This window comes from Atta cephalotes (genome assembly GCF_000143395.1).
Source record: "Atta cephalotes unplaced genomic scaffold scaffold00012, whole genome shotgun sequence".
Taxonomy (NCBI): Eukaryota; Metazoa; Arthropoda; class Insecta; order Hymenoptera; family Formicidae; genus Atta; species Atta cephalotes.
This window is the reverse complement of record NW_012130076.1, coordinates 4,311,969-4,327,715: the sequence shown is the minus strand read 5'-3', so window position 1 is coordinate 4,327,715 and position 15,747 is coordinate 4,311,969. Positions and strand designations below refer to the sequence as shown.

Below are 15,747 nucleotides of genomic sequence, written 5' to 3'. Positions count from 1 at the left end.
AATAAAATGACGACGAGTTCTCTAAGGCGATCATATTGTCTAAACTATCGGGCGCGTTGTTCTCGAGAGCACCGCTAGTGCTGCGATTACATTCCTTTTTCTTCCATCCCTTTCTCTTGGAGCCAATTAAGAAAATTACAACTATTTGCCACTAAAGCATTATTACAATCAAGATTTACAACTAATTTTCGCATGTATATTGCAGGTGGATTCGTGATATCGTAGGTGGAAGACGAAGGAATCTAGGTAAGTTCTCCTCTTTTTTTAAATTAATGTTTTTTAATTGATAATAATTTTTCTTTTTGTTATATAATTTAATTACAAAAGTATTTTTTGAATTTATTCTGTCAAAATATATCATTTCCGAATTTATCATTTACTGCTTAACTTAAATAAAATGGCTCGATAATGAATCACTCAATGAATCATACAAATGCGATAGGATTCTTTTATAATGTTGTTAAATTATTCTCTCTTTGATTTTCTTCTTAAATACATTTTATTCTATGTACATTTGAACAAAGGATATGCTAACAAAGAGTATGAATTTTTACTTGTAATTATTGCGATGAGAGTACTTGTATTGTTTTGTTATGAGAGAAAAAGAGCTCTGCGAAAACATGAGTATATATATATATATATATATATTCGTGGCACTTTGATATAAAATTGTATCTATTGTGTATTGAAACTTTGATATTGATATGAGCAATCATCATCATCATCATCAATGATTTCAAATGGCAAACATAGCTAGGATCAATAGATTAGATAAATCATTAAGTTATTTTCTCATGTTGTTATGTATCAATAACGAATTCCTCAACTTATTATCTACATTATTGTTTTTATTTGAACAATTTTTATGTGCGTCGAAAGAAAGATTTGTTTTATACGAAGAATGCACATTATAATGAGCAACTTGTGACTATGGTACCGCAACTCGGTAATTCTACTTAATTGCCGCGAACGTTAGAGGAGTCATATCCGCATATATTACAGTTATGCACAATAATGTCATAAACTATGTATTATATATATAAGTTTTTTCATATATGTGTGTGTGCGTGCGTGTGTGTGTGTGTGTGTCTGTGTGTATGTATATGTGTTTATTATATATAGATAGAATATTATCATATCCTTGTAAAATTGAGTGTTGTTTTTTTGAAAAAAATTCTCACAAATGCATACGAAATTTTTTAATTTTTTAATATGCCATTACGATGTATTTGTTATCTCTTCTTTAGATAAAAATGTTGACAATAATAATTTTTCATGACAACTCCAAGACATTGATTTTAAATCATATCAGTTTGCTAAGGATAAGCATAATATGATTGGGATAACTTCAACTTATGGCTGTTTATTTACTTTTTCTAACTAAATACATATAGTTTTGATTGATAAATAAATAGTTTTATGTTGAGACAGAATTATGTCACAAGTATATCTAAAGATTTAGTTCAGATAAAATATAAAATCATCAGCTTCATCATAAAAACAATCAGCTTCATAATTAGCTTCAAATTCGATATCTTTAACCGTAACTTTAGTGACATTTTTTAATACTGAATCTATTGTATATTTATGTTTTCCTTGATAATTCTATTTGGTTTATATTTGATTTATGGACATTCGTGACCTAAATTTTGGACAACTTAAGTACCATCTTATTTGTCAAAATAAAGCACAAATTTACTAAATATTATACTTATCATTGTATAAGATTTGATCATGAAACAATAATTTACAATTTAATATTAAAACATTTCAATATTAATATTAAGATACTTTGATATTAATATTAAGATACTTATATTGAGTTGCTTTCCTGGATAATCCAGAGTTGCTTTTATATTTATAACTCATCTCAAGAATATATGCAACAAAACACAAACATTGATAGTTGTTTCAAAATACTTGCGTAACGTTACTTTGACAAACGTGATTACAACTTGACTACACAGATTGATTTTAATTTAAATCAAGAAGTAAAAATGAGCAATGTATTCCTACAAGAAATGTACAAAACCGGTAGCCATTTCGCGCCCGACAACTTCAACGACATCTTTATTTTCTCATTCCCGTTGTTCGTCCGATTGCACAGAGCTTTCTTTCGTTGATTATAAAGGAAGATATTTTCACGCTGCTACGATAAGTGCGCTTATTGCGACAATTTTACGAGTATCAATGAAAAAAAAAGGAAAATGTGGAAAAGAAGTTATAAAATCTTTTTCTCTGATCTTTAGAATTTTTCGTAAGCAGTAATCGAAAATTTTTTTAATTTACTGCGCAGTGTCATCTGCTGCGTCATCTATGCAGATATATGTACATTGTGCTATCTTCGAATTACTTATAGTACGTTATCTGCAAAAAAAATTTTTACAATTCCCTCTTTGTCTGACATAGATTTTCAAAATTTGTTATTTTGATGGGTATGTTATTTTGGTATTATTTCCTTACGTAAGAACTGCATGACGCAGGTCATTGCTTGCGTTTGCTCTGTGTGTCACCGTATGGCGCGCGCGCGCTCACACCAGTCTGGCGGCATTCCATCGTGATTTGCGAACGTTTCGGTAAAGTGTACAGTGGTGTACAGCGCGCAGTTTGTAGTTCGTATAATGTTTATGTCTGTACGTCGCGAGCACGAGACTCCCAGCTGGCATTTTCACGCAGTGTGAAATGGCCCAAATCTGATCATTTTCATCGAGAAAAATGTTTAATCTTGATTATACAGGGAAATATTGGAATTGGCATAAATAATTGTATAATTGTCTAATCTATAATTGTTATGCAGTTATTATCTATTTTCGAATTCCATGAAAATGCATAAATACTTTTAAAATAATATGATATACAGAATATCTTAAAACTATGGTCTCAAGAAAAAAAAATAATAGAAAAAGAATAGAATTTTGTATAAAAGAAAAAATCGGAAATTTGAAATGAAAAACTTTTTATTTTTCAATTTATTTGTTAGATTAAAACTAAATAAAATATATAACAAATTTACGCATTTAAATTATTGGATCAAGAATTTTTGTATTTCTGTATCATTTTGATGTTATTTCAATTGGACCTTCAAAATTTCTTGATACGTGTTGTACATATTTACTGTGTAAATATATACATACGTATATATATTTTTATAACACATATTAATTACCTATTTCTATGTTATGACATGAATATTTAATGAAATTTATTACACGCGAGGTATAAATACTTAGGTAATATAAATAGAAACGCAAATTTATTTAAATTCTTTTTTTTTAATTATTTATAAGAACGAGGTTATATATATTCTCAATATTCATTAAATTTTATTGTATTATAATATTCATTTGCTTCTTTTCTTTTTTATTTTCGACTTGCCACAATCGGACTTAGCAAATTTAAATCGATTTCAATAGAACTTTCCTTAAAAATCCATCTTGTGATCCAACTGATGATCCATCCTGTGATTATAGCAACGAGAAATCCCAGTGGACAGTACCACATATAAGATATGCGATAAAGATAGAAATAGGATTTATCTTTCTCCATTCTGTAAATAAGAAATAGTTAAAGTTCATGTTTCTTCATCATTGCGAATATATTGCCATATTAAGATATAACATCAAAAAACTTGAAATTAAAAGGAATTTTTTTCTTTATATTACATATCTCGAAACAAATTATATTTTCATGTTGTTAATTATTTTTCTAACTGAAGCTTCTACCAAACTTAGAATTGAAGTCTGAATTATATATAAAATTACATCTACACTGAAAAAAATATTAAATTTTAATATTTGTTTTAAATATAATTTGTTTTGAATAGTTTTAAATAAATATTTACTAAATGTAAATATATATTTATTTGATTCAAAAACCATTAATTTGATTTAACTATCATTTTTTTTATTAAATAAACATTTATTTACCATAAATACTGTTCAAAGAAATATGTATTAAGATTTAAAAAATCTTAAATAAGTAATTTTTTTTCAGTATACTTAAATGTTTACTTACTGGAGTTCATAACGTGAATTTGTGTAAATCAACGATTTCCCATCGCTTCCGCGAAACATAATAGTGTTATTGAATCCACAATCGTCTGTTGAGACATTCAACTGCGGAATCGGCGGTTTCGGTTGTCCAAATCCTATCCACAAAGAAAACATGAGACTAAGAATGAAGCCTGCAATCGCGCCCCTTTGGTTGCACGATGGGAAAAACATGCCAAGCGTGTATAAACCCAACATAGGTCCACCTACGACACCAAAGATCGTCAGAGCTGCCTGTAGAAAAATAAATTTTGTTGAAAAAGAAAGTCTAACGATTAAGGTATCTTCAGATTATCTAATTTCATATTATATTAAAAGATTACCTATCTGAAACCCGCAAATTAGTTTAACAAGGGAAATTACTCAGATGTCCAGTTTTGAAAAAGTAATGATTAGAAGTTGTAGTATTCTATCTTCTATTAATTAAAATGAGTGCCATTTGCTCGGAAAATTTGATATTTGTTAGAGGAATGGATTCAAAGTCCGCTATAAGCGACTCCAAAAATAAGTTTAAATGATATTTTTCATAATTTTTTTTACTTTTTGATTTTCTATGTACAAAATATACGTAACATACGTGAGTAATATACATAAGTAGAATAGAAAGGAAAACTTGGATCTCGATTCCAGTGATAGTTATTGAAAATTTTTTTATTTATCCTCCCAAAATTTGAATTATGTTTGGGTATAAACACTTATAAAATTATATGAATGTACATACAAAAATACATATATTTTCTTATTTATTATACATTTTCATTGGTGTATTATTATACATTTTCAACAAATTGAAATTTGAAAAATTAAAAATATTTTATTGTAAATTTTGCTATACTATTGGATTGGGGAAAAAGTTTCTTCGTATTTTTTAATTGTATACAATATCTTTGTCAAAAATGAACGAAATTTAAATTTAAAAAAAGAGTTTTAAAGCTTGAAGAGAAATCTCTACTTTCGAAAAGTTATATTTTAACTATATTTTTTGAGTTTCTGTGAGTTTGGTAATTTTTACATTTAATAAACTACGAGCTGAAAAAGTTTCTTTTCACTTTGGAGGTTTCTCACGTGCCCCAAAAAAATTTACGAAAATTTTCGACTACCTATTGTGAAAGCTTGAAGCTTTCCTTACAAAATCATTTTTTAAAAATGTTTCTATAATTTTTTGTTCCTGAGTTATTCGCGAGTTAAGTAAAGAAGCATTCTGTGTCGAGACTCATTTTCAGAACTGCTTACAGCGAACTTTAACTCCATTCTTTTAATTAATATCAACTTTTCCGAGTGAATAGCACTCACTTTTAGTCAATAGAAGACAACTCCAATCTCCATATTCCAATCGTTACTTTTTTAAAACTAATTAGACATCTGAGTAACTTTCCTTGTAAATGACAAATTTATTAACAAAGGTAGAATTGAATTTTTGAATGATTTAAATCACTTTTTTAATGATTAATTATTATTTCTCGCTTAATATACTTTCATTTTATTATGTGACTTATTGTTAGTATTGAAAGCAAAGTTTATATACCTGCAGCAATCCACCGAGATATTGTGCCAGAAAACCCACTGCTACACATGATAGTCCAACTACAAGAGCCAAAATTTTGCTAATGATTATTGACGTCGTAGTAGATAGGTCCTTGTTTCTGTAATCAATATTATTCGCGCTTTGCTCTAGAGAATCAAAGATTTTATTATTTTTTGTAATTGATATATAATTCTTAAAAGAGGGAGAAAAGGAAGAACGATGGAATGTATCCTTTCCGATACTTTAATTTTCTACAGTAAATGTTCTATAATGTTTTAATATAATATTTCTGCATAACATGATATGAATCATTCTTCAACAGATTCAGGTTACCTTGAAACTAGGCCGTTTTCCGGAATGACTGTTATGCGATGTTATATAATTTTTTCACGCTATCATGATTTTTACCTTATATGCCAGAGAGGCTTGATATAATCTTCAAGAATAACAGCAGAAAGAGAATTAATCGTGGCCGAGATGGTACTAAGTCCGGCACTAAAAATTCCGGCTATGAAAAGCCCAGGTACACCAGGATAATCCGATAGCATGTCCATTACATACAATGGCATCAATTGATCATTTGAACTGATTCTGCCTTCTACGAGTGGATCACAGTTATGATATTTTGCATATATTGCTAGTCCAGAAAAGCACAAAGTAAGCGACATAATCGATGCCATCGGCCAGCTCCACCATAATGCGCGCTGAGCAGTTGCTAAATTGCTAATAAAATCAAAATAGCGCTAAATAGAGATGTTCTGGTGATATGGAAAATTTGACGATAATTTGGAAATTTGATCTTTTCCACAGCCGTCAAATGGAATTTTAAAATTTGTTATTACGAGATAATGAATCATAAACGCATCAGTAAGAAAAATAATATCAGAATAATAATTCTAATATACTAATATATAATAATTCTAATAATTCTAATATACAAATAATAATAAAATTTTAGTAATAAATAATAACAAAATATATCTTATATATATTTTATATATTTTATGAATAATGCATTAATTTTTAAATAATACATTATTCACAAAAATACAAGATATACTTTGTATATTTAAATATCAGATTTTAAGTGAGCTAATTTTCATGTTCTTAAATTTATAAAAATATGAAAAGAAGAATTCTCTTAAAAAATTTTATGCTTTACATGTAATATTTTTGGACTCGATTAATTCGCATTTGATTGGAAATTATGTCAATCTTGCTTTACCTGATAGTCAGCATTCTTTGAACCTGAACTTGATTAACGCTATACAAGGAAAGGTAAGTAAAGAAACCACCAAGTGTCAAACTCCACCAAGTATATCGTACAGTTGGATCCGGAGAGATGCTATGGCATACGTAAAAAATTAAAATAAATAAATGCCTCCTGTGCTTGCGTTGTGCTTTATTTTATTCATTTTATTCAATTAATGAATATGTTACTTTCAATTATTCAACAAAAGTTTTTCAATTTTTAGTTTAATTAGAAAATTATGAAATTTCAAACACACTTTAGCCGAATTTTGTTTCTTTTTAAACGCAATTATTCTCTTACGACTATATTTTTTAATAGAATAAAAAAATAAAATAAAAATTCAATATAGGCGGGTGCGATAATTTTTAATTTTTTCTATCATAAAAACATTCTTTTACAATAAAAAAAAAACAAAATTGAGGAATTCATGATTCACTCTTTTTAAATGAAATTATGTAGGATATATATTCCCACAAAGATATTAAGTAAAATTATGTAGGATTCCCATAAAGATATATGTCTAATAACAAAAATTTGTATAGAAATACAATATGAACGGTTTAGAAAAAAATACAATGACATTTTTTGAGGAACTTTTATATCATTCAGATCATTACTTGTTGAATTCCAATCGGGATCCTTCTCCGGCAATCTGCCAAATTCGGTTTAAACCACCAGTAGCAACTGCTGCGGTAGCAATAACTGTGACAACGGCAGTCAGCATTAACAGACCCTGAAAAACATCGGTGATAAGTACCGCCTTGATGCCTCCGATCGTCGAATAGAAAGTGCAGATGAGTCCTAAACCAATCACACTTGCGGTCGTTGAAAGACCGGTGGTAGCTTCTAAAGCCAATGCAGGTGCATATAACACCACACCACTGTACAGAAGCAATTGGAGCAAAAAGGCAAAACTGGCTATTAATCGGGTAGTCGTACCGAAACGCTTCTGTAGATACTACAACAGATATTTATGTAGTTGTATTAGATCAATTTTGATCAACAAAATTTTAAAGCAATACTAATACTAGTGCTATTTTCAAAATTATCAATTTATTAATTATAGTTATGTTAATTTAAAAAAAATATAAAATAAAAAATATAAACATGTTTTTATTTTTTTTAGTTTCAAGAAATAATTTTTTGTCTAACAATATATATATATGTGTGTGTGTGTGTGTGTGTGTGTGTGTGTGTGTGTGTGTGTGTGTATGTGTGTGTTTTAAAATTTTATTTATATACATAAACGTACTTTTTTATAGAATTTAAGCTAATAATAAAGAACATCAATCAAGTATTTTATTAGACCAAACAACTGATATGAAATAAAAATATTTTAAATATAATTAGATATTTGTAATTACTAAAGATTATTTTTAACATAATAATTATTCTTAAATTTTGCATAATGATATTAATATTTTTTACCTCGAAAGTGCTTGCAGTGCCTAGTTTAAAAAATACCGGTAAATAAAAATAAGCTGCGAACGGTGTGGCAAGGCCATAAGAGATGTTGATCACAGCGTACTGTGTACCGTACACGTAATTTTCAGAGCTCACTCCAAGTAGACTGACTGCTGATAAATATGAAACCATCAAACCTATCGCTACTGGGATCATTCGCATTGATTTGTTGGCCATAAAATATTCCTACAGAAGCACATTCAAGAAGAGCTATTTTACTTCATCTATTTTTATTTTAATGTCTAGATATTTTTACTGAGAAAATATTAATATTATATTAATAATATAAATCAGACGAAAAATTAAAGTTGAAAATTATCAAAACATAGTGCAATATCATGTGTTATAAAATATGAAAATGCAATGCGTAACATAAAAAAAATGATTTAATTACCTCAGTCGACTTCTGTCGACCACCGATGAGCCAATAATATACACCGATGCCGGAACTGATTAGAATTAATGCACCGATCACTGCATAATCCGCTGCAGTTAATGTAGCCATGATGTTGTCACAATTTTATCCACTATATTACCAATTAATAAAAACGAATCGTAGCGTATGACATGGTTTTGCTCTTGAATAACTCATTCTATTCTAAAAATAATTATTCATTTTACTTCATTTTTAAGAGAAGATCTAACAAATGCTGTCTGGGATATGTGTTTCTTATCAATGTATAATACTTGTCGTTACGTGTAATATGTACGTATCGTAAGCACGTACAGCATATTTATAATCTCTGACGTAATCTAATCTATATGTCTTATTATCAAAGAATACACAAATTAAAATAAGTCAATAATACAAGTCAATATAAGTCTGGGAATGTATAAAACTTGTGTATTATTAATAATAATTAATTATAGACGTTTCCAATGTGACAAATAAATAGTAACAATTTTAAGTACTGAGCATTACATTAAATTTCTATATAATATAAACGAGACGCTTTGTAATTGTCTATTATATTTGACAGAATATGTACTTCGATAATGATATTAAAACTAAAAATTAAAATTTATTAAATGAAAGATTTCAATTTAATTTACAAACTATATTCTACTTACATTATAATCTAAGATCCTATGAGTTGTTAAATATAGAACGTACGCATATCTGTACTGAAAAAAAATAGTCAATTTTAATAAATATTTAGTTGAATACTGCTAACTAAATATTTATTAAATATAAAGATATATTTATTTGATAACAATGTTAATTTGATTTAACAATCATAGGATCTTTTTTTTTATTGAACAAGTATTTACTTACTGTAAGTAAATGTTTAGTTGGCAGTATTGAACTAAATATTTATTAAAATTAACTATATTTTTCTCAATGTGAACGCTTATTTCGAAGAGTTTTTTAACTAATAAAGCTCGCTAGGACAAGTGAGTCAGTAAATGTATTTATAACTATTAGTATCATAAACACAAGATAAAGTCATAATTTAGTAAGAAGAGATAATTCGAGATATAATAATTCCGTCTAGAAACGTAATTATTAATTATTATAATAACATAAGTTTTACACATTACCATCTTCAATGTCGAGTTGCATTGGCTTATTTTAATTTATTTCTTTAAAATCTTTTATTATTCGATATAGAAATTGGATAAATATACAGTCATTTTATAATTATTTCCTATTTTTTTGTACAATAATACTTAATGTACATATTACTTCTTCAAAATATTTGCCCGAATTTCTATCTTTTCTTTTTTAATTTATTTTTCTCTTAATGACAAAATATTTAATAATGAAAATTTATTATATATAGAATATTTATATGGAATAGAATATATAGAAATTTATTATATATAGAAATATAAAATATCAGATATTTTCAGGAAAAGAATGTTTATATATGAATACTCTCGAACGAACAGTAAACAGATCATATGAATTTATAGTATAATTTCTGCAATAACAAGTTCAAGTTGTGAGAGAGAGCCTCGTACTCTTTATTCGAGAATATTCAGGACATTTTATATAAAATTAATATTTTGAGACTAATTATAACGAACCAATCGTCTTCAATAAGGGCTTCTAGACGAGCAACTTTATAGCCCCACAATTGAAAACGCCAACCCGTTTATACGGAGCTACGGAGAAAAGTGTCGCGAATATGTTCACTTCTGTAGCGTTACAGAATATAACTGTATGAATATAGCGTATAAACGGATCGGCACAGCGTTTCGATTGTGGCGCTACCAAATTTCTCGTCTGTAGAAGCCCTAACTTGAAATACAAGGGACGATTGATTAGTAATATACAGATTTATAGACTTTCAATTGTAGCAAGTTTCTTTTCCTTATAACGGAATGAATCATGACATCGTGTGATGAGGATATGATGTTAAAGTTCAAACAATGCGGATTTTTAATACTGAAAATGAAATGACATTCATCACCATAAAGGCTGTGTATGGTGAAAATCTCAATTGCTTTTCAATTGATTTTCATCAGTTACTAAAATTAATTTTCCATTGCGAGGTCCATCGACAAATATGTCTGGTTTGCAGTGACAAAATTTAAAGATTTACTGTCCTACTATACTACTATTTATCATACAGCAATTTAAACAGCAATGAATTTCAATTGATTACGTTTTCAGCACTTAAAATTCAATCACTGCATGTTATTTGAACTTCATTAACATATCCTAATCATATGACACCATGTTAACATGCACTAATTCACAATCGTTGTAAGAAAAAGAAACTTACTATTACAGTTGAGATTGAAAATTTCGGCTATAAGTTATGCTGCTCACGTGTGCATTACTTAGCTAAAGTTTCAGCCTCTCAGAGTCTCGTAGTAATTATAATAGTCAGAGATTAGATAAACACGTCCGACTTATTCTTTCTTTGTTGTGTTTCAATGAATTCCGATTGAATTCCGAATGGAATTGGGATTGTCTTCATGATTCATAGTACATATATATTTATTATAATCTTCAATAAAACATTTAAGGGACCGACTTTTACACTAAAATTTTTTCTTTCTACGTTTGAAAATAAGTTTTGTACAAAAATTGTGAGATTATCAAAAGAAACATAAAATAATGATTATATTTTGATTTTGAATTCTTTCATTAAGGATAGATTAAGAATTAAGGATCGCATTAAGGATTAATGCGAATTTTTCAAATGACTACTGATTATTCATTGACAGTTTACCGATTGTTGACAGTGAGGACGGTGGGCGTAGCGGCGACGACATGAAGCATGCAGCATGCGTGGTAGCGGTGTCACGGCTGCGCGGTCTTGCCTTCAACCCCTGGTGTCCGCCAGCCGCTATCTCGCCATTCATGCCCTTCCCGGTGATCCTCTCTACTTCATCGTTGAGGTGAGGCAAATATTAATTACGAACAAATAAAAATGTGATATTACCAATATATCTATTATTGTGGGAAAAATATAAAATAAAATTTCATTACAACTGACAATGAGTACGAATAAAAAAATAACACTTTTTTTTGTTTTTTGGAAAGTAATTGTATTGAATTTAAAGATTTCAAATGTAAAGAATTTGGAAATAACATTGTATATATACATTTTTAAATAAAATATAGAATTTATTTATTATTTTTTCTCATTTTTTACAAATAAGATAATATGAAATATCTAATGATGTCTTCGAGAACGAGTGTCACTTAACAAAAAAGTAACTAATTGAAAAATATTTAGAAATTATTTCTGGAAATTTTAATGCTAATTTTAATGCTAATTAGTCCGTTTTACTATTTCAGGCTAAGTCGAGAGTAAAGGAGGTTTATACGCAGACATGCACACTTCTCAGCCAACAGGGCATGCGAGATTGCGAACTTTTTGGTTTGGCTATATTGTCCGGTGAGTCGTATTTGTGTATTTTCATTTTCATTAGATAAAGTTCATAGATAAAGTAATGAAGAGAAATTTCAAACCGATAAAATTCATATTTTTACAAATAAATACTGTTATTTATATTAATATTTAATATTTTGATTAATATTTATATAGAATTATTAAGGGAATTTATTCATGTAAGAAATTGTGCAATTTTATTTAAAGAAAAATTGATTTTTATTTTTTTTCATTAATAACGTAATATGGATATCTTTAAAATTCTTGAGAAGATCTTAATAGTATGTTAAAATTAAGTTGATCAGAATTGCTTCCTTAAGAATAAAATATAGCTTCAATAAATTAATTTTCTTTCTTGATTATAATTTAAAGTACAAAATATAAAAATATAAAAACAAGAATTTAATATGTACATTGAAATGGCTATTCGAAAAAATAGACAGTTTCGTTTTACATTATAGATTTATTTTCTATGACGAAGAAAGTGACATAAACAGAGAAAACATTAAACTAGCGAGATGTCCAAGTCTCTTGACTAATCGTCAGGTTTTTCTGCATACCATACGGCTCACGTTCATCGCTACCCTCACCAATCGTGACAAGCCGGTCCGACTGGTGGCCCCCACCACTGGATAAAGCCTCCCCCGGTCCTCAAAGAGCCCTACGAGATCCCACCTCACCCATCCCTTCTACATTCCAGCAGAGCACCATCATCGGACTCGGTTGAGTTGGCAGGTCTTGAGACGCGCGAGCCATAGCATGACAAGAAAAAATGCACCTGAAAAACAAGTATAAGAAGAAAGGCAGCTCACACTCCCTATATGCGCGTTATGGCTTATGCGATTCGCGGTGGGTCTTGCTAAAAGCGATCTAGACCAACTTTTGCTTCCCATTTCTTCAAATGCGTTTTAATCTTAGAAGGAAATTCTTTCTACAGTTCATCTTTTTCTGTTTTGTCTTTCTTTCATTTTGCGATTTCTATTTTTTTTTCTCTATTTTCTTCTTATCACCTTCCATTTTTCTCCATTGATGAAATTGTATAGTTGTATAGCTGAAATTTATCTGTATCTTTTGAAATATTATATTTGAAATTATTGTATAATAAGTTTATTTCGCTGAAAAATTTCTGTTAAAGAAATATATTCCAATTATTTATTCATTGAGTTGAGAAATTTTACTTAGTCGAACATGTTCTAAGAATGTTCACCTTTATCGCAAATTTACATTTTCTGTAATTTGATGACTCAACTTACAGCGAGTATTTAATAATAATAAGAGAAACAATAAAAAAGTTAGGAGCTATTAGATATTTTCTGTTTGGGTCAATCAATTTATGATAAATTTTAATTGTGAAAGATTTAAATGTACAGATAAATAATTGAGTGAGAGAACATTATGTACAATGTGTTACATGCAAAAGGAATAGATAAATACAGAAATAGATAAATAGATAGAGAGGTATGTGATAAATGAGAGAGATAATAAGTTGCCGGAGTATAAAGACGGAGTAAGACGAAGGGAATGACGAGCGCTAAAGAAAGGAAGCGGCCAGATAGAGTAGAAAGAGAAAAACGGGCGGAAAGGGGAAGCAGGAAAAAAAAGAGAACGGGGCCTCGGGTAAGACGGTAGCCCGATGATTTGTATAAGGCCTCTCGTATTCCATCTCCCAGTCGAGCATCTCCGGCGCAACGTACGGCTCTGCGTAGAGGAATGTGGAAGGAGGACGCCGAGGACAGGGATCGTTGGCACACGACGTGGTGGAAGAGGGGCGAAAAGGTCCGTTCTAGCTAGCGGAGGGGAGACGAAGCAGAAAATACGCTCCAGCGCAGGTTCAAGGGATATATATCGCGGCGAGGTTAAAGCTGCGCGTCACAACAGGGCCTCAACGTATTCTCCCTCCCGTATCTCCTTCTCGTATCCTTCACGTATCCCACACTGTATGTCACATCCTACTCCAACGAATCTCATGAGCAACACCTCCGCCGAACCCATCAGCGAACCCTTTGATTTTGTTAGAAAAGAAATGTGCTTTCTTATTTTTTTTTCATTCTTTCCGCAATATTTTTTTCTTTCTGTTTTCATTAGGCTATCTCTTAAACTTTAAGAAAAATTCTTGTATCTATTCTCAAGAAATCTTATAACTAGTCTCTCTTTTTTCCCCTATTTATTATCTAATTTTTGTTTGTTTTGTCCTATTTCTTCTCTTTTCTTTCCTTTCTTTCAACTCTCGTAATATTTACGATTTGTTCTTTATAAAGAAGGAGATGGGTCCTAAGTGTAAAATTGAGGCCATACATTTGCGAAATTCCTCGCAAGAAATCTCTAATCTTTGATAGTAAGTTCAGAGAAATGATTTGAACAGAGACCTTCTGTCGAAGATAGCTAACGAGAGTGCGAAGATAGAAAAGAGCAGCTCAGATCTCTCCCTCTTCCTCCGATGATCAAGGCAACCAGGGGTGATTACGAGTGTACTTATGGTTATGGCGCATTGCTGATCCATACTAAACGAGAAAAAAAAGGAGTATTATTTCTTTCTGGGAAATAGATGGGTTCATAAGAGAAGGCTTGTTTGTTGAACTTTTCTTATTGCGCCACATGCTCCTTTCGGACTTTTCCGATACTTTATGAAGACATGCATTTATTAAGAAACACAGATTCTCGCATCAAGAACAAACAGCAAGGCAGATCTTAAAACCTTTGTTATCATATATAAACGAATAACGATTTAATATTTTATATTCTAGACTAAATCAATTTTTAGTATCAAATACGTTACAAGAACATTAGACAGAAAATTAATTGTAACATGTAATATATCAATATATATTTCTTTAATATTGATAAAATCAAAATTTATTGAAATATATATATATGTATAATATATCAAGGTAGATATTTAAATAATATTCGAATATAAACAGAATAATGAGAAGAATCGATTTATACTAAAGAATATTGTTAAAAAAATCGAGTTGACTTCAAAAATTTTTGAAACACCTCTATCTTTCAAGCAAACGTGAATCTGTACTAGGGCAGACGAAAGTCTGAAATAAAAGAGAATAAAACTTAAATCCAGGATGCGGACTCGATCGGATCCAAGCGAGATGAAGAAAAAGGGAGATTGTGCTCTCTCCGTGACTGCGAAGAATATCTCCAGAGGAATACGATGGGCCCTATAGTCCCGATGGATTATTACGCGAGGGCCAGGGTTAGCCTTCGGGCAACATTCCCCAGTAATAGCCGGGTTATACCTCGGGTAACACAGGTGCTTTCTTCCCCACGGAAAGAGTGAGCGTATCGAAAGAGGAATACCGGAGCGGCTTAAGTCCATTTTAGACGACCTATAATTTGCAACAGAATACAGGATAAAATTCTACGGGTAATTTGATATATTATAAAGAGAGAGAGAAAGAAAAAGAGAAGCCAGAGAGAGAGAGAGAGAGAGAGAGAGAGAGAGAGAGAGAGAGAGAGAGAGAGAGAGAGAGAAGAAGTAATAATAATAAATAATAATAAATTAATTAATAATAATAATAATAGTAGTAGTATAATATATAGTATATATAATTAATTAATATATATATATATAGTATAGTAATAATAACTATA

General features: G+C 29.8%; 2 protein-coding genes across 2 annotated transcripts in view; one reads left to right on the top strand and one right to left on the bottom strand.

The window, feature by feature from the left end:
• Positions 1 to 3,360: 3,360 nt before the first annotated feature.
• Positions 3,361 to 8,795, bottom strand: LOC105617215 (putative sodium-dependent multivitamin transporter). Its single transcript, XM_012198780.1, has 8 exons — positions 8,685 to 8,795; positions 8,255 to 8,476; positions 7,444 to 7,784; positions 6,800 to 6,919; positions 5,983 to 6,297; positions 5,575 to 5,692; positions 4,015 to 4,283; positions 3,361 to 3,547 (listed from the first exon to the last, which is right to left on the bottom strand). The coding sequence occupies exons 1-8, from the start codon at positions 8,793 to 8,795 to the stop codon at positions 3,361 to 3,363; spliced, it is 1,683 nt and encodes a 560-aa protein (XP_012054170.1).
• A 2,735-nt stretch (positions 8,796 to 11,530) lies between these two features.
• Positions 11,531 to 15,747, top strand: part of LOC105617354 (protein expanded) — a 14,343-nt gene continuing 10,126 nt past the window's right edge. Inside the window, exons 1-2 of the mRNA XM_012198915.1 lie at positions 11,531 to 11,644; positions 12,048 to 12,147. Of these exons, the coding sequence (XP_012054305.1) occupies positions 11,531 to 11,644; positions 12,048 to 12,147 (214 nt within the window). The remainder of the gene's footprint in view (positions 11,645 to 12,047; positions 12,148 to 15,747) is intronic.

Coding starts and splice junctions, on each gene's coding strand:
- LOC105617215 (XM_012198780.1), bottom strand. CDS start 8,795: ATGGCTACATTAACTGCAGCGGATTATGCAGTGATCGGTGCATTAATT. Junction 8,477..8,684: donor GTCGACAGAAGTCGACTGAG/GTAATTAAATCA, acceptor GTGCTTCTGTAG/GAATATTTTATGGCCAACAA. Junction 6,298..6,799: donor CAAAGAATGCTGACTATCAG/GTAAAGCAAGAT, acceptor TGATTTTATTAG/CAATTTAGCAACTGCTCAGC.